Genomic DNA, 24648 nt, shown 5'->3' with positions numbered 1-24648 from the left:
GAGAGCAATGGAAGAAATAGAGGAAGAAAATTCTCCCCCGATTCTAAATGAGCGCAAGAAGCTTGGCGAGAGAGGTAATTTGGCGGAGAATGATCACTGCTTCGAGCGCTTGGTTGGATGGATGCTCTGAAAAAAAAAAAAATGACCTGTCCAACGAGATGCACATCAGCTATTATGTATGTAGCTCTGAAATATATATTTTGCGATACCCACTTCATTCTAGGCTAGCTACAACTCAATCTCTCTTTTTCTTTTTGTTATCTCAAGAGGTGCACTCAGGTCAAATGGAATAACATACTTCCACTGAATATAGTGACTAACACTTCGTTAAATTCCATCCAGGCAATCCTTTCGCGTGCCTAGCCCAATAAATCCCAGAAATACCATGTTACAAAAAGACCGACTCAATTTCCGAAGCCCTCTAGATAAGACGAAGTGTAGTTATTATATGCAGCAAACCTATCATGCTGCATATGAAATTTCAATGTGCCACCACTAAACTTACTCAATATCACCATAGCAAAAAGATTCTCTAGTGTGGAACACAAAAAGTGTTAGCAAAAAGATAGTGACCGACGCAGGGATCGAACCTGCAATCTCTTGATTCGTAGTCAAGCGCCTTGCCATTGGGCCAGCCGGCCTTGTTGTTGTATAGTTTTGCCGAAATGTGCGCTATAAGCGAGCACAAAAATGGGCCCAAGCCTAAATGTGGGTTGAAGCTCACCAGTAGTTATTTATTCAATGTCAGTAGATGCAGTCGGAATTAATGATTAGTATAAATCATTCGATATAGTATTTTATGCTAAATAACCTTTGCATTGTTTCTTTTGCTCCATCGTTCAATAATTGCGCTGTCACGTGATATATATGTGGATGCGCTTAGTGCCTCGGGCTCCAGGAAGATGCCGGCGCAGTTTCGCCGGCATACCGGAGGATTTATTAATCTTAAATAGTTATGCAGTAATATTTCTTATGTAATGAGGATAGTATAACTAAATTGCCAGAATGGTGGATACAGAAATACAGAGAGTTGAATGCCGTTAATTGGACCCAGACGTTTCACAATACGGATTACTCCGACAGAAGATTTGTTGGTGAGGGAAACTGAGGGAAAAGATACAGAGTATTCTACCACCAGACCACTACAAAAACCATGATCCTTGTATGAGGCCAAGAGGCGCCATATCTACCGTTTCACCGAAACTATAGAAATGGCCATTGCTACATACTATTGTTCATTCATTGATATCTGATTAGTAGCTAATACCATGCTCTGTCGTCCCTTATTCTGCATTGCAACACCACGATCAATATCCCGGGGCCATGTCCGGCTGTCCTTAAAATGGCCCTAAGCCCTAAGCCATAAATTCCGGTCCTACAGCTGGCTACTATCATCGATAAAGTTTAAGCCCTTTAGAACGAGGAATAAGTTTGAGAAGGTATTCGGTAGCATTAACCGGCATATAAACCCAGTCTAGAACTAGGAGAATAGACCATGATTTGCTCAGGTGAATATCTAGTCGAGCGGCACATACTCCCCGCCTCCATACCAGACACGGCCTCTCCGAATGACTAGTCCCTCTTGCCCAACAATCCATTCACCCCCCTCCTTGATGGCACCTTCCTTGGGCCAATACTCATTTTCCAACTTCTGGTTAATCTCACCAATTTTCTCAACAAACAACTTGACGCACGAATGATCAACTGTCTCTGTGCCATCTGATCCCTTGACCATAAACCCGTCCTGGGAGACGAATCTTGCGATAGTGAGATGTGCCGAGGGAACAATATAACGCGAAGCAACAGGGACCTTGGTTTGTCGGACCATGTCAAAGACATCTCGGCGAAGGTGATGGTATGTGTATTGTTCGTTACCGCTACTAAATCCCGCTTCTAGGCACTCACCAGCGGCCGGAACAAAGCTGAGCGCCAGTGCGGCAGAATCAAAGCTTACCATAGGCTTGATGAGACGTGTAGGGTGGCTGCGCGGATACGTTGCAAGATCTCCAGACGTGACGTCCTTGGATGACAGGAGGGCCTGGACAAGTTCTTCGATTTGCTCTTCCGTCAGAGAATGAGCGGCTTCCAAGATAGTTATGTGCAGGTTTTCAAGCGGCATGAGCCAGAGTGCTACGACCACGTTAGCGATATAATGATCACAAGGAAAATTCCTCGGAGCATTGTATTTTGGTGAACTTACAAGGAGAAATGCTCTTCAACTCATGTTGAATAAAGGATATCAGGTCGCGAACTTGAGTCGAGGGTCTGGCCCAGATGACAAGACAGTTTCGAGGATCGACAAATCCGTCTTCCTTTCCTGGGCCATCAAGTCGCTTCAAAATTTCGTCAACGGACCACCCAGGAAAGCTGTCAGCTAGGATCTTTGCACTTTGCTGGCTGTTGCGAGCTACTCGGTGATTCTCGTATCGAGATTGTAGTGTTGTCTATTATCAGAACAAAAAGGGGTTAAAACACTTGATATTACCTCACAATTCTAGCATCCACTCACCGGATCGTTGTTTGCCTCCGCAATCAAAGACTGGAAGGGGTTGTCCTCTGACAGTGGGACTGACGACATGACAATGGCCTTGAGAGCTGAGAATTTTTGTTTTAAAGTTGAATGACAACAGGTGGAGTGAATCACAACCTCGGGAGCATTGATAGTCTAAATATACATCTGTCGTTTGACGATCAAACCTTACCGAAACGGGCTAAAATAGCCGGTGAAAGACAAAACCCGTCAGTTTGTTATTTTGAGAGAATCGATCCCGAGAAAAGGAATAGTGGATCTATGGTACTTCTTGGCATGTACTTGTGATTGCAGAGTGGTAATCTACGTAGTAAATTATATTCTCCTGACCGACAATTTGTAACTTATATCACATGAACATGTTTATTTGGGGTAATCCTTGATGTGGTGGCTCTTCAGTTTAACAAACTGCTCAAACCCGAATCGACTCAGGGTAACACCGCGGCCAGAGTTCTTCCAGCCTGTCCAAGCAAGGTCCTATAGGGTACTTCAGTTAGCGAGGGGTGACAATAATAAATGGAAAGAGCCACACTTACAGGGCTAGGGTAGTCAGATCGGTTGACGAAGACGGTGCCAGCCTCAACACGATCAACCAGCTTCTCGGCCGCCGCAACATCCTTGCTCCATACACTAGCGGTAAGACCGAAGTCACTATCGTTCATCAGGCGAATAGCCTCGTCGTCACCCGAGACCTTCATCACAGGAACCACAGGTCCAAAGGTTTCATCCTTCATCACGGCCATATCATGATTAACACCGGTCAGCAGTGTAGGCTTGACATAATTTCCATTCGGGGGGAAATTCTCAAAGGTCTCATTGGCAGGAGTCTCGTTCTTAGCGCCATTCTTCACAGCGTCCTCGATCTGCGCGAGAATAGCCTCCTTCGCGCGCGTAGAGACAACAGGTCCAATTTGCGTCTTGGGATCGGAAGGCTCGCCGACACGGTAGTTGCTCAGGACCTTCTTCACCTCAGCAATGAACTCATCGTGGACCTTCTCATGGACATAGACACGTTCGATCGCACAGCAGCTTTGTCCACTATTGAATATGGCGCCATCCACAATTTCCTCGGCGGCCCAGGCAAGATCTACATCATCTCGCACGTAGGCCGGGTCCTTGCCGCCAAGTTCCAGACCAACATTCACAATTCGATCAGAGGCTGCTTTTTGCACTGCTAGGCCACCAGCTTCGGAACCCGTAAAACAGATGTGGTTCACCAGCGGGGATCGCACCAACGTCTCAATAAATGTGAAAGATCCGCAGTGGAAGAATTGAAGTACATTTTCGGGAAGACCAGCCTCGGCAAAAGCAGAGGCAAAGTGCTCGACGATCGTTGGAGTCTGGGGGGAGGGCTTGAGGATAACAGCGTTTCCAGCAAGAATGGCGGGGATCAAGCTGTTGACAAGGGTGAGGTAGGGGTACTATGTATTAACTTAGCACTAGTCTGCAGGCATATTGATATTTTAACGAGATTAGACTCACGTTCCACGGGAAGATAATCAGCGCCACGCCGACAGGCGAACGCTTGATATACCGTCTAAATCCCTTCTCCTCCTCTCCGGGCACAATTCCTTGCTCGCCTAGCACGGAGGTGCTAATACGGGTCAAGTAACGACTACGCTTGATGGCGGTCGCAACTTCGACACCAGTATAGGCGATGGGGCGGCCCATCTGCTCGGTAATCTCACGAGCCAATTCATCCTGCTTTTTTTCCAAGACATCAAGGGCGTGTTCCACAATTTTCTGCCTTTGCTCCAAAGTTGTGGATTGCGAGAATGACCGGAAAGCTGCTTGGGCGTTCACGGGGATCTGTTTCAAGTCCTCCGATGAGACACCGGTGCGAGTGACAACAGGCTCGTTGGTAGCGGGGGAGATAGTCTTAATAGTTTCCAACGACATCATGCAAGGTATTTATTCAATTAATATGAAGAGATGACAAGGAATTGGAGAAGATGTTGGGGAAGGGATGAGGGGCAGTCACGTTACACCCCACCCTTATCGCGAGAATGAGGTCATCCATATTATTGAGCACTCCACCAGGCCAGGGGCTCATTTTGATATTGCTCGAACTCTATCTATAGATCTCTAACTAGACGTGCACCCGCCCATGTATAGCGGTAGTTATGCTGGTACCAATTGACACTAAAATGCGTTAGTTGGTCCAGGAATATCATAGGGCCTATACTCACAAAGTAGTCCGGCCAGCAATGCGAGGTAGAGTAGCCCAGGAGCCTCCGAGAACGATATTATGTTTTCCATCAAAGAAGTCCGCTGTAAAGACCAGTTAGTTTAGATTTGGTGTCTATGTTCTGGGCATCACTTACATGTGTATCCAGGATAGATGTCCATAGGTTTAAAGCCGTCGTGGGGCATCAATGGTGTGCTGGTCCATTCCCAAACACCTCCCATTTCACCCTGACCAGCTAACCGGTCCCCATTGGGTGTGACAGGAACAGGGTGCCAGTTGCTGAAGCCAACATTGCAACCAGTGAGATCACGGAAAACAGTCTGACCAGTAGAGTTGGGTTTGCTACCATTAGCAGACCCATTGACCCCATTGCTATTTCATAAGTTAGTTTATGCAATATCATAACAACGCTTCTTCCATACCTGTGGCCATCCGTGACTCGATGACTTTTGAGTTGGTCCGAGTAGTGATATATGCTCCTGGTCTCTTCAAACGTGGGGATCCTGCATTGCATATACTTTGCGTAGCTCGACACTTCATCGTAGGAAGCAATCAATGGCCAGTCTTGTGCAAATTTAAGAGCCACGGGTCCGAACATGGTTCGAATTGTGAAGTCCTCCAGAGAGAATGCCGCAGTACTGGAGCTCGAACCGGCATGGGCGCCTAAGGAACCGATGCCCTTGGAAATGGGTTTGTCTTGACCCGGGTGGAACACCCAGGACGCGGGATATGTTTGGATTCCATTAGCCTGTAGGTACTCGGCATATTCGCCATTGGTGATGGGCCTCGCTTGGGCTTCAAAGGCAGGCACAGTGACCTTTCTTTGGGGCTTCTCGTTGTCCCATCCAAAAGATTTATTTGGCATGACTTCTTCGTTGGAGTCATCCAATCCAACTTCGACAGTCTGCTGTGGAATGCTGAACCACTTGTTTGGCTTTTCGTTTCGCTTCGCCTGGAGACTTATTTGCTCAAAGTTCGGGCGATCAACTCCTGTCGGAGGAAGAGTTCTGTCACTCTGGAGTAGCATGTAGAGGAAAGTCTCGAGATGCATTGCTTCATGCTCATATCCAATCCAAAGAGCCTCCCCAAGAGCGCGGTCTTCTGACGCATATCCATCTTGTAGGATTGAACGCGCACGATTCCGCACTCTATCTTGGTAGTCCGAAATCTCGTCCAGTGGTGGCCACTCGTCAGGTATTTCGCTGTGGGAATGGCATTGCTGTGGATCTTCGACATCTGGGTCAATGCCGCGCTCAAAAATTAGTTTATAATGACTAGGCTCAGTAGGCTCATCCTGCAAAGCTCGCGTCAGATGAATATCTGGGTTTCAGCGTGATTAGTAGTGAACATGATAAGCAAGATTGAACATTGGAGACACACCGAAAAATGTCGGAATGTGGCCAAAATAAAAGATCAGCGCATTTCGGAGTTTGATGGGTTTGGACAAAAGCTCCTCGTGAGGGATCATGGTTTTAGTCGCGAGATCCCATGCAGTCCACAGAGACTGGAAGTTGTCGATACTCGGGATCGGTTGGGTTGCATACTTCGAAGGATCCATAGACACATCAAGCGCAGCGGGTGATAGCAGATGGAGATCTGTTTGAAAACAAGTCAGCAAACCTACGGCGACAATTCAACACAAGCTCATGGCTCACGATAATCATTTGTCAAATTTCCAAATTCCATCTGGGAAATGAGGTTTGCACTGCGCCACAGCTCATCCCGTTCGTCGCGACCGTACTTCCATGCCTCTTCAAAGATGAGCTTCTCTCCTTTGGGAATATTGATCCCATTGATGACCACGTCAACTTTCGCGACATAAAAGGCTTGATGCCGGCCCTCGCAGGTATCATATTCAGTCAAGATCTCCCATTCGTCGGGCTTGAAGGCCTCGAAGCCAAGAACCGTATTGGCATGCAGGAGGCCATTCTCATAGAATTGGCGAGTAATACCTTTGGAATCATTATAGGCCTTAAATACCTTCTCCGCGTTCTTGCATGCATCCAATCCAATAAGCATGAAATCGGACGGGCTCAAGAGCTTGGAAAAACCACCAAGAAATTCCGCAGCACCCGAAGGACTAAAGTTGCCCATGGATGATCCCATCGACAAAACAACTGTGGGTCGTTTCCGATTTTCTGGCCTTTTCAGCCAGCCGACGGCATCATCGTACGTTCCATGGAGACCATGAAATCCTACATGGACGAAGCTCTCGGGTGAGATCTCAGAGAACGTTCGCTGTAACTCCACCAATGAAAGGTCCAAGGCATAGTAATCTACTTTCTTTTTGGTCCGTTCACACTCCCGAAGTAGAATCTCGATCTTGCGCAGGTTCCTAGAAAAATAATTGTCAGAATGGACAAGATCATCCAGCCGCGCGAGGCGACAGATTCCAGGGTGTAGGGGTCACAGACCCGCTGCCAAGCTCCACCAACTGTGCATTTTCCGGAATGCGTGCAACTATCCTCTTCGCATGTTTTGTCAAAATTCCGATCTCCGTGTTGGTAAGATAGTATTCATCCAAGTAAGTGATATCTTCGAAGAGCTTCAATCCTTTGGCGTCGTAGAGTAGGAGGGTAGGGAATGTGCGAGGTGTGCCTGCTGGCGGGTCCAGATTCTTATAGATATCATCCACGAGAGAGAATTCCATGTCATCCTGTTGGATATTCACAATCTCTACCGTGTCGACGTTTCTGAGTGCGGTAGGAGACATGACTGGGGGGATATGAATGTTAATTCAGAACCGAAAGCAGCAAAAAAAAAAGGCAAGTAGAGATTGGTATTGGGCGAGTAAGACAAAAGGAGCAGAGTTCGGGAATTGATTCCAAGCACTTGAGGGGATCCGTACCTGAAAAGCGTTAAGCTTCTAAATCTCTATGACAAATTATTAGAGAACGGCAAGAGCGGGTATGTAGCACGGCTAGTAGTTTATATGACGATGGTCTACAAGAAAGTGAGGGGAAAGGGTACAAAAAAAAACTGCATTCTTTGTAGGCGCGCTACGCACCCTTTATAAATGTGATTCAATGTTGCAGACTAGCCTCTGGCCCGGTTTTGTCTTGCTAACATGTTTGCAACAGGAACCCCGCAAGTCTAGATTCATGGCCTGATCGGGTAAGCGGCTTATTGCGGAAAGGTCTGTAGTGTCAGGTTGGACAAATCAGACAAGACAAACACTTGGTACGATCCATGCTGACGCCGAGTATTCCACTTTGTGGTTGCATCTTGCCAGCAGAGGTGCTGTAGATGGGGATTAGTGATGTCATAGGTATGCGTTTGTCGCTTTTGTAAAGTTTGTTCTGTTTTCCTGTTTTGTTGGGTTTGTCTGTTTGTAAGCTTTGCTTGGTTTGCATCAGGTTGCCATAAAAGACAACCAGTCCCCACTTCGATGTTGCTCTATGTTTAGTAACAGAAATCTGACTGTCACGAAATGTATGGTATTTTACAGTGCTATAAAACTCTCTGAGTAGCTATAAAACAAGAACGCGCGCATATAAATACTGTCTAGAAAGAAGGGTTTATCCTCTGTTCCACCTATCCGTGGATAGGATGAAATACCGGGTGTATTTGATCAATCCGAACTTGGTATTTGACATTTAGTACAAAAGATGGGACAAAGCATGTCTCAAACATTGACTGTTTCTTAGTCTTCGTCACAATAAAATTGCTTTTACAGAAACAATGAGCTCTTTCACCAGTATGGAGTTGTCCTTGGAAGCTAACCCGGCAATTGCTCGACGGACTAGTATATAATCCCCAAAAAGATCATCTCAAACAAACTATTCATCAGATTAAGAAAATCACACCAGAGTATTCTCATTCCAAAATGGCCAACCTTTTTCGTCGTCTTCGCAAGGCCAGCAAGTCCCGACGGTCCGTCTCCAATGACTGCACCAGCCTTGACCAAGTGAGCCGCGAAAAAGCCGAGATAGAACAAGAATTGTCTCGAGCCATCAATGCCGTGTGCAATCTTCAGACGCGGCTTGCAGAGCACGATTTTATGCTCGCACACACCACCTCAAGTAACCCAACTCTCGTTATTCCCCCTTGTCAATTTGATTCCCAATCTCCATCTAACATTTCTAGAACAATTTCGCCAACAAAAATAATGCCACCCTTGATCGATGATATCTGGCTCTGTTCATACAGTGACTCATTACTAGTAGACGCAGAAGAGCGGTGGGAACGTGGTGATCCAGAGCTTGCAATAGAGCTTGCCTCGCGGGTCATTAGTCATAACCCCTTTCTGTGCGAACTTGATGAGATGCGATGTCGACTTTTTATTGCTGCCGTTCAGCACTCTCTTTGCCAGTATGAAGATTCTATGATGAGCCTAGAAGCGGTTGTGGAGATTAACATGTGCTATGCCGTCTTGAATCACCCAGAATCCAGCATTATCGTGGGAATTACTCATTTTATCAAAGGTATGAACCTCATGAAATTTGAAAGGTTCCCAGAGGCTTACTGGTTGCTTTCGCGGGCGCTGGACATACCAGGCTACGGCGCAACGGCCCGTGAGTTTCAAAGGGAAGCCATCATTGGATTTACTCGCATAGAGGCTGCGGAGTTTGATCACTCGGCGGCAGCATCTACCCATGCATTATTAGACTGGGACGATAGTGACTCATCTTAAAAACAAAGTCAATTTATGAAATACTACAGAACGTATCTATTGGTTAAATGTCGCTATTTCGATATTTCTTCTGGTTCATTCGTTGATACATGATTCTCGCAATAAGCAGTTCAGCTCGTGTCCAGTTTGATCGTGGTCACATAGTATTCAAGGCGAGGTAGTCCCGGAAATGTTACATAGAGATTGGAAATCTGGTTGGAAAGGGGGAATAACGAGAGTTGGGTTACTTGAGGCGCGTGTGAGGGTATTATGTTCGGAGCCGCTGGGTATAGTAAATGGGCGCTTTTCATGCTCATTCTTCAACTCTAGTAGGTCAGCCCAAAATTGTGACCCTTTTTCTATGGGAATATCCCGTTGTGATGTTCTCAGGCTGATGAATGGTGTTTCCACAAAGAAATATTCCAATAAATCAAATTCCCACGGTTACCTTGTTTCGAGTAAATTGTAATAATAGAACTTTTGTCTGAATTGTTTGCCCGGCAACCTGCAACAATAGTGCCTACCTGAAGTACAACATACGTATATCTTGACCAATCCAAAACAACTTGTCTAGGGCTACATAGGTAGAGGATTCTCAGTACTACATAGTCATGAAACTAACTATATCGGTATATTGCTCAGTTTGTACAGAGTAAGCCAAAAGCTACACAAAGCGGACAGAATAATAGGATGCGCCATTTCGGTTTCAGCGAGGCTAACAATGGGATTGAGGGAAACAAAGGAAAGAACGACTCAGGTGTCGGTATCCCTGTCTTTGTCTCGAACTTGTCTTGATGAAACGCCTTTCAACGCGTTTGTTGTCTTCCTTGTCGACGCGCCTATGAGGTACATAAGGGGCACTTTTTCTGGCTTGGTTGCTATCTTCCTTCATCAACATCCCAAATACCAATATTCTCTTCCATCTCTTTTATCTGACAAGAATTTCGAATTGCATGCCCAACAGCAATCCTATCACAGCATACTTCACAAATTTACTAAGATCAACCTCTAATACCCTGTTGGAGGCAAAGCAGTCTTTTGATCATGTCCGACGACACACCCCACTCGAGCAATTATGGGGGCTCCTGGCAGGCCAAACCCCCCTCTCTTCTCAGGAGGAAAGAGCGCTCATATTGAAAGCCCTCGTTTTTCGAGAAGAAAGGCTCGAGGCCCTTGCAAGAATCTTCAAAAACATGTCTATCGAGCTGACTACCGGAGACGTCTTCCATGTGTACCATCGGGTTGAGGTTGGTTCTTTTCTCTTACCAGCCTCGAACTTCATCGCCAACCAGAATCCCTCCGAAGCCGAGCTCATGGTCAAGGTCGCCAGGAAATCTGCAGATAGATCCCAAAATCCCCTTCTTGTTGCCAGGTGTGAGTTTTGGATGGGTCGAGTTGAGTTTCTACGCGGAAACATGAGCAAAGCTCATCAGCACTTTGTGAATGCGAACCCTTGCGCCATGGATCCGACAGAGGGCGTCGAATGTCAGGATCTGAGCTTTTTTCTGGATATCACCAGGCATGGAATAAGCGAGGCTACTCGGTCTGCAAGACTGCGTGCTCATGAGGAGGCTATCGCGTTGCATGTGAAATTCGACAAGACTGAGAACAACTCTGTCTCGACCGAAGTCAAACGCAAACGACCATTGAGGACTTGGAAGGGGGCTCTCGTCAAACTGCAACTACCTTTGATCAAACAACGTCCGCTTACTAAAATCAGAAAGCCCCGGTGTAAGGTGCCAATTCAACGAATGGTGGATGAGAAGCATCTGCAGCAAGGAATAGATAACCAGACGAGCTCGCAAAGCCAGGTTCTTGGAAGGGTCCTTGCAGAAGAACTTGGATACGAGTCTTGGAGCGATTCTGGAGATGACACCGATACCGACACTGGAGATGAATATGAAGACGAACCCAGCGCAGGCACTGCAGATGGTACAGATGACACCGGAGGTGGCAACACAGATGGTGCCACGGATGAGAACGCTTCAAATGTCCCAGACATCCCTAAAGAACCCAGACAATTAAACCCCTCCACTGACGCGACCGCAGCTCCAGCCAACTTTCCGGGTGATCAAGCTGCGTACGAAATGCCCAAGCCGGGATCCGCCCGGTACCGGTTCAGACAAGAATGTTTCCAGATGGGCCTCACATCAGCACTCAACGGAGAGCCTTACGGGCGCCCAAAAGAACCATTTGTGTTCGGAGCCCCTCATGAACCGACAAAGCAGACCCAATTCCGGCTCGGTTTTTTCAAGGTCGGCCTGGCGAAACGCAGCCGCCCAATGACCCTTTTCCCGAAACAGGATGGCGAGATCACTATTTCTCCTGAGGAATGGGAATCTATCGAACAAGATGCTCGTCAAAAGATTGTCACTTATGATTACTTAAGGAGGGAGCGATATGAGTTGCTCAAGGTTGCAGAGGAGATGTAAGTTGGGAATTGAGAATCACAGATTGCGGATCTAGAATATGTAACTACATGTGAGAATATATGTACAAATTATTTCGAGATATTTTTTTCCCTTTCGGTCCCGACGTAGGTATTATATTGAATAAAGCAGTTAGATTATGAAAGAACAATGAATTCTCCATAAATTTGTCACTAGAGAGGGAAGGATATAACGTTATTGTTCCAAGCCCTAAGAAGAGGAAAGAAAACAAGACTTGGCTTATAATGTCAAAGTTGGGTGCACCTTCCATCAATTGGTCCAAGTGGCCGAACAGTTTCCTGGTCTAGCGGTTATGATTTTCCGTTAACAAATGCGATTAGCAGATGTTCCGGAAAGGTTCTGGGTTCGATTCCCAGGGAAACTATTTTTTAGTTTTGCTTTTTTTTGCCTCCTACCATCAGGAATTTACATACCCACTTCTCGTTTTTATCTCCCAAATTATACTGGTGCCGTGCACCTACACATCTTCTACAAAACCGAGAAGGGGAGAAAATACCCTAAAGAAAAGATATCTAAACAGAAGACCCCGAGAAGACCTTGAGAGGACTGCTGAAAAGACCACTCAAATGACACAAGGCCGCATAAACGGTCGAATATTCTTGTTTTGCCTTATACTAGAACGGTGGAGGTTATCGATTAACACTGGTTCCAATTTAAAAGTCTTTTATTTCCAATAATAGTGCATATTAGCCACTACCAACTCTTGTAAAATGTATCGTGAATGAAAAATTTGATAGTCCAAATCTAAATTGGTATTTCAAAAGAAGAATTAAGTAAAATATGCGCGCTGTTCAAAAATTTTCATGGGGGAATCAAAATGGCAAAACAAATGTCTAAACGGTGAGGAAATGGGGAGCGTTGAGGACCAAGCCCATCAGGCATCCACCAATAGTACCGGCGATGGGAATGGTCATGATCCAAGCAAACAGCAAAAGACCGACACGCTGGAAGTTGACGGCCTTGTAAGTTCCGTTGCAGAGTCCAACACCGACGGTGGCACCAGTGATGCACATCGAGGTGGAAACGGGCAGGGAGAACTGCGAGAAGACCAGCACTGTGATGGCAGCGCCCATCTCCATGGATGATCCACGGGACGGTGAGTGGTAGGTGATCTTGTTACCCATGACTAAGAGGACAGTTAGTAAGAATGAAGATTGGAAAAAAAAGGAACGAGGAAGGAGTGCGTACCTTTCATGATGTTGTATCCGTAAGTGCAAAGACCGATGGAAATGCAAATGGCCAGAACAGCAAGCTGCCAGATAGGCACGGGGGACTTGGATGCAGCGGGGGTGCCGGTGGACCAGGCAGAGTAGATGGCAGCCCAGGGGCCGACAGAGTTACCGATATCGTTGGCACCGTGGGCGAAGGAAGCAGTGCAAGCGGTGATGATCTGGATGAAGGAGTATGTGTGCTCGACCTCGTTGGGGTACTTGATGGCGTTGGCATAGACACGCTTCATGCGCTCACCCTCGGGAGTACCCTCATTACCACTCTGGGCAGTGTGGATGTCGTAGTGGAAACCGTAGAGAAGACCGACAGTGATGATGGCGGGGAGACGCTTGGCCATGCGCTTCATGTTGCGGATCTCGTAGATCTCACCGGGGCCCATGGGGTTGTCGCGGAGAAGGCGCATAGCCCAGCCAATGGGACCACGGCTCTTAAGGAGCTTGGCGTTGTGACGGTCCTCAGATTGGGCCATGATTTCGCGGTAGGAGGGCTGATTGGCCTCGAGCTTCTCAACGGATCGCTCCTCGGTAGAGCTAGGAATGGAGGCAGCAGCGACCTTGGGCTCCTTCTCATCGATAGGCAGGGTAGACTCATACTCCTCGGTATCATCCTGCACCACAGCGTAGTTGGGGACCTTGGAGACCTCCGAGTCTGTAGGGATGGGACGGCTGAAGAGCAGAGGGCCCTGGATAACCATCCACCATTTCACAGAGGGATCCTTCTTGATCACGCGGGAGTGGAGGAAAGGAACAAAGAAGATAGCAGACAAAAGGCAGACACCACCACCAGTGCCCATAGTGACAGCAGCGACGTACCAACCGGGCTTCTTGTTCAGGCCCAGGTTGGGGGAGCCCTTGTAGACGATGGAGAGTGTGCAAATGGTGGCAGCAACCAGGAAGAAGAAAGGAGCACTCCAGACGGCCCAGGCGATAGGGTTTCTCTGCACGTGCACGGTATACTTGATCAACATGAAGATGATAGCACCAAAGCAACCGGAAATGACGGGAGCCATGCCGAGACCAGCGAAGATGGCACCGAGACCCTTGCCATCGTTCCAGCCCCACTGAACCTGGGAAGCACCAACAGTTGCAACACCGACACCGGCGACAGCAGAGATGAGGGAGTAGGTGGAGGAGACGTGGGCGGAGTGCTTGGTACACCACATCACCCACGAGGATGCAGCGGCAAGGGCACATGTGAAGGCGAGCATTTGAACACCGGCATTGTCCTTGAAAGCCGAGTTGGGGATGATGCCGTTCTTGATAGTATCAGCGGTACGGGCACCGACAGCGACAGCTCCGACGAATTCGAAAATGGTACCGAGGACCATAGCCTGGCGATAGGAGATGGAGCGGGACGAGACACTGGTAGCCCAAGCATTGGCAACATCGTCTATGAGAATTCCCAAGATTAGTCGAGATCAAGTAAGGGGATAGGCTGAAACTCACTTGCACCGTTGTTGAATGCATCAAGCATTGCAAACAACGTGCCGATGGCAAAGATGTAGTCGTACTGGTGAAGAGTCATGATTGTATCAAGACAAAGCTTAGTATCAAAGAGAAAGCTTAGTACTGGACTTTGGGCGCTGATGGAGAGAAACAAAAGGCCAAGGAGAGAAGAGTGCCCTTTTTATGTATGCATGGAAGATTCTAATTGATATGGTCCCTCTTGTTCTGCATGTACGTTAGGCTCTGTGACAAGGGTCCTACGCCTAGGAGAACTTCCCGTTTGGGACATTTTGGCCACACGTGCTGGTCCGACTCGCAATGGGAGCCCATCAATTGACCCTCGTGGGCTTGGCGAAAAGTAAATGCAACAGGGCTCAGCCAAGAAGCCTCGTTTCCGCAAGCTTACGGTCTCAAGCAAATTGGTTATCTTGGCAACCATCGGGGAACCTTTTTTTACCTTGACATGCCATGGAAGGGATCCCGATTAGGTGTAGATTTAGTGGAATTCAGATGACGACGAGCTCTGATTGGCTACGCCTACACAGCCATTGGACAGTTGCGGCTCTTGGCGGGTGTGGGGGCGCATGGCCCACTTCTACCTATGAGAGCACAGTAAGTCCACACGTGGGTGTATCAGAGGTTCATCCCCGGACTGTCTCTATCGTATGGCTTGTGTCTGTTCTGGAAAATATCTCTTATTATCTCTTATTAACTCTTGTTTTGTACGAATTGCTTGGTAGGTCGGGTGCCCCGAGGCGAGCGCACGTGCCCTTATTGTATGGACGCGTTACAGAAGGAAATCTGCTATCAAGTTGGTGACAGAAGACTGGGAGTCTCAAGTCCGGTTCGCCGGTTCCAGCTGGTTCCAGGCCTAGAGGGATTTGGCCCAAAGTGGCAAGATTCATGGCAGAGTGAACAGAACAACTTGCCCACGTGCCATGTACATGATACTACATGATACTACATAGCACGTCTAGGGGAAAGGGCGAACATGAATATTAAATAACTGGGATTTCTTTGGCCCCACTCATCTGGGGTGAGCCTTCAATTCTCCGATCTAGTTCAATCTAGCCTGGGCTCGCATGACCGACTTCGAAAGAACGAATCAATTGCATTGATCTATCCCCGAGGACGCTTCTCAGGTGAAACCTATATGTTTAGTCAGAACTAGTTCTTTTCAAAGTCTCCAAAGGCCGTATGATCTAGTGGTGTGTGCCTCAGCCCGGTTCTCCAAATGGATACATCCAGACAGCTGGCAGACCTTATGCCTCCCACCACACTGGATTATGTCAAATTACCCGACAGGAACAGAACCAGCGTTCAGATGACATCCCCAAGGGAGATAGACAGCCTCTCAGAAAGAGAGGAAAAAAACTAAACAGTCACCCATTGGCTAGTTCAGAGAGTGGCGGAAAGAATGGCAAGGCGTGGTTTCTCGTGTTCGACCATATTGAAGCTCATTTTGTTTAATCACTAATCAACACAGTAGATATTAAGAAACGATACATCGCTAGCTCTATAGCTACACTCCCGCCTACTGGGATGAGGGCCTCTTAACACCCACGCGAACCGGATCCTCAACTCGAACCGTTTTACCCTGAAAACCTCCAAGCGTCTCCTGACTCCGATTTGTCCACCAGTCCACATCGAATATCGTCGCATGAACATCATGTCCATCAAATATAATCTGCTTTGCCGACCGGAGAATCGACTGAAGGCCAATCGTTCTGATTCCATTTGGGTCACTACGATTCATCGTCGATCGATTTCTGTTCCAGACCCCGAACCAAGCTCGCAACGCTGGGAGAGAAAGAGCGACAATGGCACTAATTTCTGGGGCAGACCACACCATCACGACAGAGAATTACAAAGTTGCGTCATCCGGGTGTCGGAGGATGACTGTCACGGACACCATTCGGAGAATGGGCGTTCTATAATGGCAGCAGCACAAGCAAGTCACAGGATACAGTGAGCCTAGATATCGAAATAAAAACAATCACCGAGCCCATGATTTTACCTTCTGCACCCCAGAGAGCAGCGAGAGGAACGAACTACAGAGCGATGATGAGTGTCTGCGCCACATACACAAGACCGCTGGTTTCAACCCGAGACTAGCTATGTCGAGTCATTTCTGATCCATGTAAGCATTTGATATCTACATCCCTTCGCAATGTACATTAACATATTGATTGTAGTAGGGAGCCGGGTACAACCAATGCCCCGACCGCAACCTGACCCGATTGAACTACTCAAACTAATGACAACCCTGATAAGGGACTACGACATTGAGCAAGTGGATATTCAAAAGACAGGTTACAGCTGTTCCGTCTAGATGACCACCCAAGATTCAAAGACGCCCGCGAGATTGATTGAGAAAAAAACAAGAAAAGGAAAGGAAGGGAAAGATGGAAAATCACCGACGGCGCAAGCGGTTCCATAGCCTACCCATGGCTGCCATGGGTTTCTCAACAACGACAGTGGGAGTAGCTTGCAAAAGGAACCCGACGGGAATAGATATTGCACCGAGGATGATGGAATATGCCCATTGATCGCCAGTCAACTTCGTGATTGAGAATGCTCGCCCACCGACGAACATAATCAAGATTTGAGCAACCATCATAACGCAGGTGATTGCTATAAAGAGCCAGTTGTGATGAATCCCTTCGATGAGATTAAATGATCGCTCGATTTGTCGATTGCTGTATTGAGATTAGTAAGACGAAAAAAAGATAATGGCGGTCTCAACATACTTGTACATATTAAATATCTGCATCCAGACATAGGTGTTAAAAACAGCAGTCTGTAATTGTGAGGTTTGAAGACCCCCGTGATAGGAAAAGATAGAAGAGCCAGCAAAGTATAGGACCAGCGTTACTACCATCTGATACACAGACTGGCCAATGATCATCTTCCACATGATAGGAGTAATCAGAGGTGTAGATGTTGGTTCGGGTTTGCGGTCAAGGATCCGGCGAGGAGGAGGGTCGGTTGCTAGCGCCAGAGCTGCTAAAGTGTCTTGAAAGAGGTTTACCCACATGAGCTGCACCGGTGTCAGAACCGACTCCTGCGATGAGTTGGCTACTGCCGAGACAAATGCCAGGCCCACTGAGGTGAAAGTGATCGTAATTTGGAACTGAAGAACGGAAGTTAGACCGACCGGGCCATCTATACTCCTTGTTGATAGAGCCTTTGTCTTACCTGCAAAAATTTCTTGACAGCATCGCCCACTGCTCTCCCCCACATGATAGCCTTGACAATCGAAGAAAACGTATCATCCAGCAGGACAATAGAAGAAGCCTCACGAGCAATTTCAGTGCCAGATATTCCCATCGAAAATCCGATATCAGCAGCGGCAAGGGCAGGGGCATCATTGGTACCGTCTCCAGTGACAGCGACGACTCTCCCGAGATCCTTGAGACGCTGGACCAGAACCCGCTTATCACCTGGGCGAGATCGAGCAAGAACCTTGAGGTGTGGAACGAGCTCCTTCTGCTGTGATTCGTTCAACGCGCAAAATTTATCGCCTTCCATCACAAGGTCATCTGGACTGTTGATGATTCCACATTCTTCTGCAATGGCTCTTGCTGTTAGAAGGTTGTCACCGGTAACCATGCGCACAGTGAGACCTGCTTTATGGCTGGTATCTACAGCACCCCAAGCATCGGCCCGGAGAGGGTCTTGTAGACCTAGAAGTCCTTGAAATGTAAGCTCTTTCACCAGCTCCTCAAAGTCAACAGTCTTCTCCCCACCCCTATAGGGCAAATTCTCCACATCGCGGAAGCAAATCGCAATTGTGCGCAAGGATCGTGAGGCATACTGAGAAATTGTCTGGCGTATTCGGTCAATGCTCTCCTCCATGAGTGGAGCAGTAACAAGCCCTGGCATTGGTTGTGAAATTGTGGCGCATTTCTCAAGGAGGATCTCAGGAGCACCTTTCACATATGAGCGATATAACCCGCTGGCCAGTTTGACAACTGTGACCATGTATTTTCGAGAAGTATCAAAAGGCAAAAGATCCACAACTTCCGCACTAGCACGGTCATAGTCAAGTTGACTTAGCTCAAGATAGTCCTGGGTGAATCTCAACAAGGCGGCTTCTGTTTGGGACCCAAGAAATTGCCGACCTCCGTCATATTGACTTTCAATTGCAGTAGAGTTGATCGCGATACATTGCCTCAGAAGCAACCTCGATTGGGCCGAAAGACGGCTCATGCATTTTGCCACAGATGAGGAATTTTGTTCATCCGAAATATTTGGACCGCTAGATCGATCCGTAAATTGCAAGGTATTACCGAAAAAGCCAGAGACAACAGTCATTTTATTCTGCGTCAGCGTTCCCGTCTTGTCTGAACAGATGTCCGTGGCCTGTCCCATCGTTTCGCATGCTCGGAGCTGTCGAACCAAGTTGTTATCTCTCATCATTCGAGTAGTAGCAAATGACAGCGCGAGTGTAACTGCCAAGGGAAGCCCCTCGGGAACTGCAATCACAACGACAGTCAAGGCTAGAATGAAAACATTCAAAAACGATTGCCCCTTTTCCGAGGCTGATTCGGTGCTACTCCGGAGACCGACACAGAACTTGATGAATAGGATGACAAACAGCACAAGCGCCGCAAGTGCACCAAAGCGGGCAATGTTTTTCGCAAGAGTGCTGAGTCGGACTTGAAGCGGAGTGAACCCTGGATCAGTGTCAAGAGAGAGGAGGATTCTGCCGTAGCTTGACTTTATGCCTGTAGCCAAGACAAGGTATGCACCGATGCCTTCCACGACCTTGGTATGAGAGAAGATGAAGGGGTGGATCTCATGAGAGCCATCGGGATGAGTTGTATCGATGGCGCTCTTACCGACAGGATCGGACTCGCCAGTTGCTGAGGACTCATCGCATTTGACCTGATGACCTCTTATCAAGACTCCATCAGCAGGCACGATATCTCCAGGACTAATGTGAACAATATCACCAACAACAACCTCGGAGATGGGAACCTCGTGTATCCTCGCAGATCGAAGGACCCACACATTGCGATCTTGTTGTTTCTTATTGAGTTTCCGGAACTTGTACTCCTTTTGATAGTCATTTGCGGCACCGGCAAGCGTGATGACGACGATAGCAACGAGTATGGCAACGCCCTCCACCCATTCAACGGGCGGGTTGTTAGGAGTATGCTTCGTTCCGAATGTCTGGTAGAGCCCCAAAGCAAGCGAGATAATAGCAGCCCCAGTTAGAAGAAATAGGACATGGTCGTTATAGGCTACCCATATCAATGACAGGAAGCTCGGGGATGGTTTTATGGGTAGGCGATTGTTCCCGAAGAATTTCCTTCTGTCGATGAACGCATTGTGATTGGCTTCTGTCGAGATAGGGAGCTCAGGGATAGCGGCTTTTTCTGTTGGTGCAGTGCTTGTAACCTTCGTAGCGACATTCACAGGAGCATCTAGGTAGGTCTCGTCCAGGCTCAGACCGGAGTGGACGTCGGATCGTAGTCCTTCCTCCAAACCCTTTACCCCACCCAGGGCATGGAGCCCCTCGATATCTTTGGATTGTACAAGATTGCTTAATATGTCAGGATCCAGAGAAAAAATCGAAAAAGCCGAAAAAGTCGGTTGGGTAGATTGTGCCGTGGCCCGTTTTGATCGCGAATTCTTCTGGGTATCAGTAAGACGCATTTTCGGGCCTCACCATCGCTGAACTTACTATTCGCGACCAAAAAGAAAACATATGAGACCTATTGGCCTCCGAAGTTGGCATCATTGCATGGGGAATGTCATCGGGAGAGAATTAAATGGATAAAACGAGAAAAGGAAGTGCCCAGGTGCACACAGATGTGTTCTGGCGAAATACAAATACGCGTAAAAAAAAGGGAGGAGATGTAAAATACAGCCGTATCTTGAGGGATTTGGATGCGAAAACATAATAACATTGAACATATATGTAATCACTGAGATCTATTGTCTGTTTAGAAGAAACAAGAATAGTCGACCGCTCATGCGGCCGAGTGATGTCTTTTTAGGACTCTTTTTAGGTCTTTTTTCGTCTTTCAGGTTTTTTTTCCTCCTCAGTTTTATAGACCGTGCATAGAAGGAAAAGGCATAGATTATGTATGCATAGAACTTCTCAATGTAAAGTATTTAATGATATGAGACAGGATATTAGAACAATAGTGTGTTCATAGTATTAGACACCAATGCTATACGATTGGCCGCACCCGATATTCACAACATGTTTTGCAAGAGATATCTATTTGGGCTCATATAGCAACATATAGGAGACACTCTACATACTTTTTATACTATTATATATATTATAGGGACATGAATCAAGCGAAGGTCATTCAATTGGTCATCAATATGGGGCCTTCCTATCTAGTCGTTCTGACTAGTCATGCTGATCTTCGACAAAGCCTAGCCTTCATTAGCCATGCAACTAACAACCAAACTCCACTCCAGAGCAGGCAACTATGTTTCTTATAGGGCTGTGCTGTCTATTGTACACCCCCAAAGAAAGCCACAAGGATCACACAAGCAGATTGTTGACAGTTTCAAGTCTTGGCAAGGAGGCTGTGCAAGACAGAAGACTATATCAATGCCCCGGGCTGGCTGAATCTCCTCGACCCAACTGGTTCAAAAGAGGTTCATCAGCGCCAGTAAAGCTTGACAATTGGTCACTGAACCCATAAAAATTGGGTTAAAAATGGCTAACATTGGCTAGATATAGAGTAATGGCGCTGGGAACATTCGGCAAGGCCTCTCCACATTCCAATCCTAAAAGAGAGGCTAATTCAACGTACGCTGTGAATTTTGGTCCGCTGCCTCTACCCATGCTACTCTCCTCAAGTCCTCCAGCGCCGCCACGGTATCTGGGTGGTCCGTTCCAAATGCCCTTTCCCTGCCAGAATGTACCGTTTCGGCCATTCCACCGGCGATCTCCCACCTGCTTTGCGACTGGTATATAAAGCCCAGGTTGGCCATCGCGCTGAGTGTGTGCGGGTGGTCCTTGCCTATCGTCTCTTCCATCAAACGTAGAGACCGGGCTGCTAGGATCTCGGCATCTGGTGATTGCCTCATCGTTTGATATGTCACTGCAAGATCCGCCATGGCAACCAGTGTGTGTGGATGACGATCCCCGAGGACCTCTTTTAGCACAGCTGTTGCTTTCTTTCCGAGACTTTTGGCTTCTTCGAGCCGACCTTGATTGCGATATGTTGAGGCAAGGTTGCTGATGGACATCAACGTTTGGGGGTGTGTCTCGCCGAGCACCGTTTCGCTGATAGCCACAACTTCTTTTTCGAGGCGCTCGGCATCCGACCATCGGCCTTGTTGGCGATATGTGGATGCAAGGTTGGCCATAGAGGTCAAAGTAAAGTGATTATTTGTCCCAAATATGTCCTGACTAGAAGCGACAACCTCCAGTTCTATCTTTTCAGCGGAGTCCAGCCTTCCCCGATCTCGGTAGGTCGATGCAAGAGTAAGTTTCCAGTTCAACAGTGAGGCGTCAGTTGGCGATAATTCCCTTTCCCCGATATCGACCAGTTGGCGCGCAATTGTCTCGGCCTCTTCATACCGACCGAGATTGGAATACGATATGGCCAAATTAGACATTGAGCCCAAGGTGGATGGATGCCTGGGACCCATAATCTTCTTCTTGATCTCGGCAATCCTCGCATCAAGTTTCTGAGCATCAGCCCAAAACCCTTGAATCCGATACGTGGAAGCTAGATTCGCCATCGAAGTCAATGTCTGGGGATGCTCCTCGCCGAGAATATTCTGTCTCAATCTGGTCACCCGGACAGAGAGAGTAGCAGCCTCATCCATCTGCCCTCGGCCCCAATACGCCGAAGCGAGATTGTGCATCGCTGTCATGGTCATTGGGTCTCGCTCTCCCTTCCGTTTCTCGCAGAAGCTCAGCACCAGAAGGCCTAGATCTTCGGCAACGATCCATGATTTGACCTGTAGCCATGCTTTCACACAGGTGGTTAACTCTTCGAGCATTATTGTCGTTGGGTCAGAATCGGCGCCTGTTGCGACTACCCGATTCCTCGCTGTCTCCAGTGCCGACTCCAGATCTGTTGCTTCGGTTGTCCAGTCTCGGCCATGATATATGGCTGTAAGTTCAATGACCTCCCTCTGGAGAGACTCGAGGGAGGGAGGGTGTCTGTCCATAGAACAGGCGGGGTAATAGGAATGATTTCAACTCTGGGGTAGATGGTTATGTGGATTAGAGAGGTGGGTTCTTAATCACCGTGAATGATCCTTGAGTTGTGGGTGAGGATAGGATGCGACCGGTACACTCGGAGGAATATTATGAGCCGTGAACGCATTGCCAAGGTGGGGGGGGGGGAACACGAATCCTAATGACAATACCCAGAGAGGGGTTCGAGACGGTGTTTCCCGAGTAATAACCAAGTAATATGGCGATCATCAAACTATTCATAGCTCAAATATATCCCATAAGGCTGAGACCAATATGAAAAAATGCTGTTGCCTGAAAGTTGTATACCGTATTTATACGTCAAATTGCAGGTATCCGGCTAAATGCCGATTCAGCCCTATGGTGTCAAACCGATTCCCCAGTGGAGATAAGACAGTTCTGTTTGGCGCTAGTAACAGGGCTATAACTCTAATTAAGGCCGACAGTTATTACCCGTATCCGTACCGTGGTAACGGTTCAAACACAGTACTCTGGATCTTGCCCAGATAATTTCCCCGGTCTCGGGTCACATTGCACTTCAGCTTCACTCTATAAAAGCTCTTTCTCCAGATTATCATGCTCTTCCGCCGAGACACCTCAGAGTCCAGTGGACAACCCAGTCGCTATCAGCACCAAGAGCAAATCCAAGATGATATAGACCTCTGGACTCGCATCCAGAGGTTCTTCGAGATGCCATCGCAAACAGGATTGAAGGAAATGAATATCAGTCCCGGGTGGCTAGTGATGATACTGCTACCTCTGGCTGGGGCTGCAAAGATATTCCACTGGAATCTGACCATCGTTCTCGTGGTCAATATCGTCGCCATTATCTTTTTATCCGAGGCAATATCTGTCTCATCCGATGAACTCGCTAAGCATCTTGGAGAACTGCAAGGTGCTTTACTCAGTGCCACATTCGGAAATACTGTAGAGCTTACGGTGCGTCGCAATTATTGCCCCAAATATCGATATGGCCCAATGCTCACTCAGTCCAGGCGGGCATCCTAGCTCTGGTTCATGATGAGATCCCATTTGCACAGTCTGTCATGGTTGGCAGTATTCTATCAGATATTTTGCTCGTAAGTTCCCGCATTATGGAAGTCCCAGTGGCGGCCCTATCACTTGACTGACAGCCCAATTCTAGGTCTTTGGCTGCTGCCTTGTCACAGCCTCGTACAACAAGGAAGTTCTAGAGTTCAACAGCGCCCTTTCAAAGACCTTGTCCTCCTTGATGATGATCACATCTGTGACAATGCTTCTCCCAACGGCTCTCTACTCGACTTTCCCGGTATCTGAGATCGATGACAGAGTGCTATCCTTCTCACGAGGAACATCATTGGTACTCCTCGTGCTCTACGGAGGCTACCTCTACTTCTATCTCAACACTCACAAACATCTCTTTCTTTCAAATGAGAATGAAGCTGGTAACGATGAAAGTAACGGAGATTCATCATCCCCGCCCAGCCGAGCCAGCCTAACTTCATCAATTATCCGCTTGATTACAGCGGTGGCCGCAACAATCTTTTGCACAGAACTCCTGCTTGAAGGCACCAGCGACATGGCGCAAACGCTCGGAGTCTCAGAGGTGTTTATTGCGATTGTTTTTATTCCAATCGCTAGCAACAGCACCGAGGCGATTACTGTCATTACCGCATCTCGCACAGGAGACACAGACTCTGCAATCCGCGTTATCATCGATAGTCTCTTGCAGATTGGTCTGTTTGTCATACCGTTCTTGGTGATTATCGGCTGGTGCATTGCTGAACCGATGACGCTTTTCTTTGACTCGTTCCAGACTGTTGCCATGTTTTTGGCCATTCTGGTGGTTAATCATCTACTTCGTGATGGACAGTACGCTTACATCCATGGTGCGATGCTGCTTGCTTTGTAGGCTCCCCTGCATTCCTTACTAATGTCCAACGATACTTTTACTGACCTATAACTATAGGTACTCTAGTCTGGTTGCGGCGTTCTATGCGCGCTAGATAGCTCAAGGGTTCTGCTGCCT

General features: G+C 47.6%; 9 protein-coding genes across 9 annotated transcripts; 3 read left to right on the top strand and 6 right to left on the bottom strand.

The window, feature by feature from the left end:
- Positions 1-1516: 1516 nt before the first annotated feature.
- Positions 1517-2578, bottom strand: N7447_009835 (uncharacterized protein; the record flags this gene model as incomplete). The annotated part of the gene is made up of 3 exons (XM_057234097.1): positions 1517-2130; positions 2201-2444; positions 2510-2578. 3 exons carry the CDS (start codon positions 2576-2578, stop codon positions 1517-1519), a joined length of 927 nt encoding a protein of 308 aa, XP_057081381.1.
- Positions 2579-2893: 315 nt separating this feature from the next.
- Positions 2894-4432, bottom strand: N7447_009834 (aldehyde dehydrogenase family protein; the record flags this gene model as incomplete). Its single annotated transcript, XM_057234096.1, has 3 exons — positions 2894-3007; positions 3067-3951; positions 4013-4432. The coding sequence occupies 3 exons, from the start codon at positions 4430-4432 to the stop codon at positions 2894-2896; spliced, it is 1419 nt and encodes a 472-aa protein (XP_057081380.1).
- A 283-nt stretch (positions 4433-4715) lies between these two features.
- Positions 4716-7431, bottom strand: N7447_009833 (DUF323 domain protein; the record flags this gene model as incomplete). Its single annotated transcript, XM_057234095.1, has 6 exons — positions 4716-4801; positions 4855-5090; positions 5141-6012; positions 6067-6314; positions 6374-7053; positions 7133-7431. 6 exons carry the CDS (start codon positions 7429-7431, stop codon positions 4716-4718), a joined length of 2421 nt encoding a protein of 806 aa, XP_057081379.1.
- A 1113-nt stretch (positions 7432-8544) lies between these two features.
- N7447_009832 (uncharacterized protein) lies at positions 8545-9351 on the top strand (the record flags this gene model as incomplete). Its single annotated transcript, XM_057234094.1, has 1 exon — positions 8545-9351. The coding sequence occupies one exon, from the start codon at positions 8545-8547 to the stop codon at positions 9349-9351; it is 807 nt and encodes a 268-aa protein (XP_057081378.1).
- A 932-nt stretch (positions 9352-10283) lies between these two features.
- On the top strand, positions 10284-11762 carry N7447_009831 (uncharacterized protein; the record flags this gene model as incomplete). Its single annotated transcript, XM_057234093.1, has 1 exon — positions 10284-11762. One exon carries the CDS (start codon positions 10284-10286, stop codon positions 11760-11762), a length of 1479 nt encoding a protein of 492 aa, XP_057081377.1.
- Positions 11763-12613: 851 nt separating this feature from the next.
- N7447_009830 (inorganic phosphate transporter) lies at positions 12614-14534 on the bottom strand (the record flags this gene model as incomplete). Its single annotated transcript, XM_057234092.1, has 3 exons — positions 12614-12906; positions 12969-14399; positions 14456-14534. The coding sequence occupies 3 exons, from the start codon at positions 14532-14534 to the stop codon at positions 12614-12616; spliced, it is 1803 nt and encodes a 600-aa protein (XP_057081376.1).
- A 2334-nt stretch (positions 14535-16868) lies between these two features.
- On the bottom strand, positions 16869-20119 carry N7447_009829 (ATPase P-type K/Mg/Cd/Cu/Zn/Na/Ca/Na/H-transporter; the record flags this gene model as incomplete). Its single annotated transcript, XM_057234091.1, has 3 exons — positions 16869-17154; positions 17206-17588; positions 17654-20119. The coding sequence occupies 3 exons, from the start codon at positions 20117-20119 to the stop codon at positions 16869-16871; spliced, it is 3135 nt and encodes a 1044-aa protein (XP_057081375.1).
- A 1107-nt stretch (positions 20120-21226) lies between these two features.
- Positions 21227-22612, bottom strand: N7447_009828 (ATPase P-type K/Mg/Cd/Cu/Zn/Na/Ca/Na/H-transporter; the record flags this gene model as incomplete). Its single annotated transcript, XM_057234090.1, has 1 exon — positions 21227-22612. The coding sequence occupies one exon, from the start codon at positions 22610-22612 to the stop codon at positions 21227-21229; it is 1386 nt and encodes a 461-aa protein (XP_057081374.1).
- A 604-nt stretch (positions 22613-23216) lies between these two features.
- N7447_009827 (uncharacterized protein) lies at positions 23217-24625 on the top strand (the record flags this gene model as incomplete). Its single annotated transcript, XM_057234089.1, has 4 exons — positions 23217-23579; positions 23636-23719; positions 23785-24527; positions 24589-24625. The coding sequence occupies 4 exons, from the start codon at positions 23217-23219 to the stop codon at positions 24623-24625; spliced, it is 1227 nt and encodes a 408-aa protein (XP_057081373.1).
- Between the last annotated feature and the right edge of the window lie 23 nt (positions 24626-24648).

Source organism: Penicillium robsamsonii (assembly GCF_028829455.1).
Source record: "Penicillium robsamsonii strain IBT 29466 chromosome Unknown utg000006l_segment0_segment0, whole genome shotgun sequence".
Classification (NCBI taxonomy): domain Eukaryota; kingdom Fungi; phylum Ascomycota; class Eurotiomycetes; order Eurotiales; family Aspergillaceae; genus Penicillium; species Penicillium robsamsonii.
This window is presented reverse-complemented; position numbering and strand designations above follow the sequence as displayed.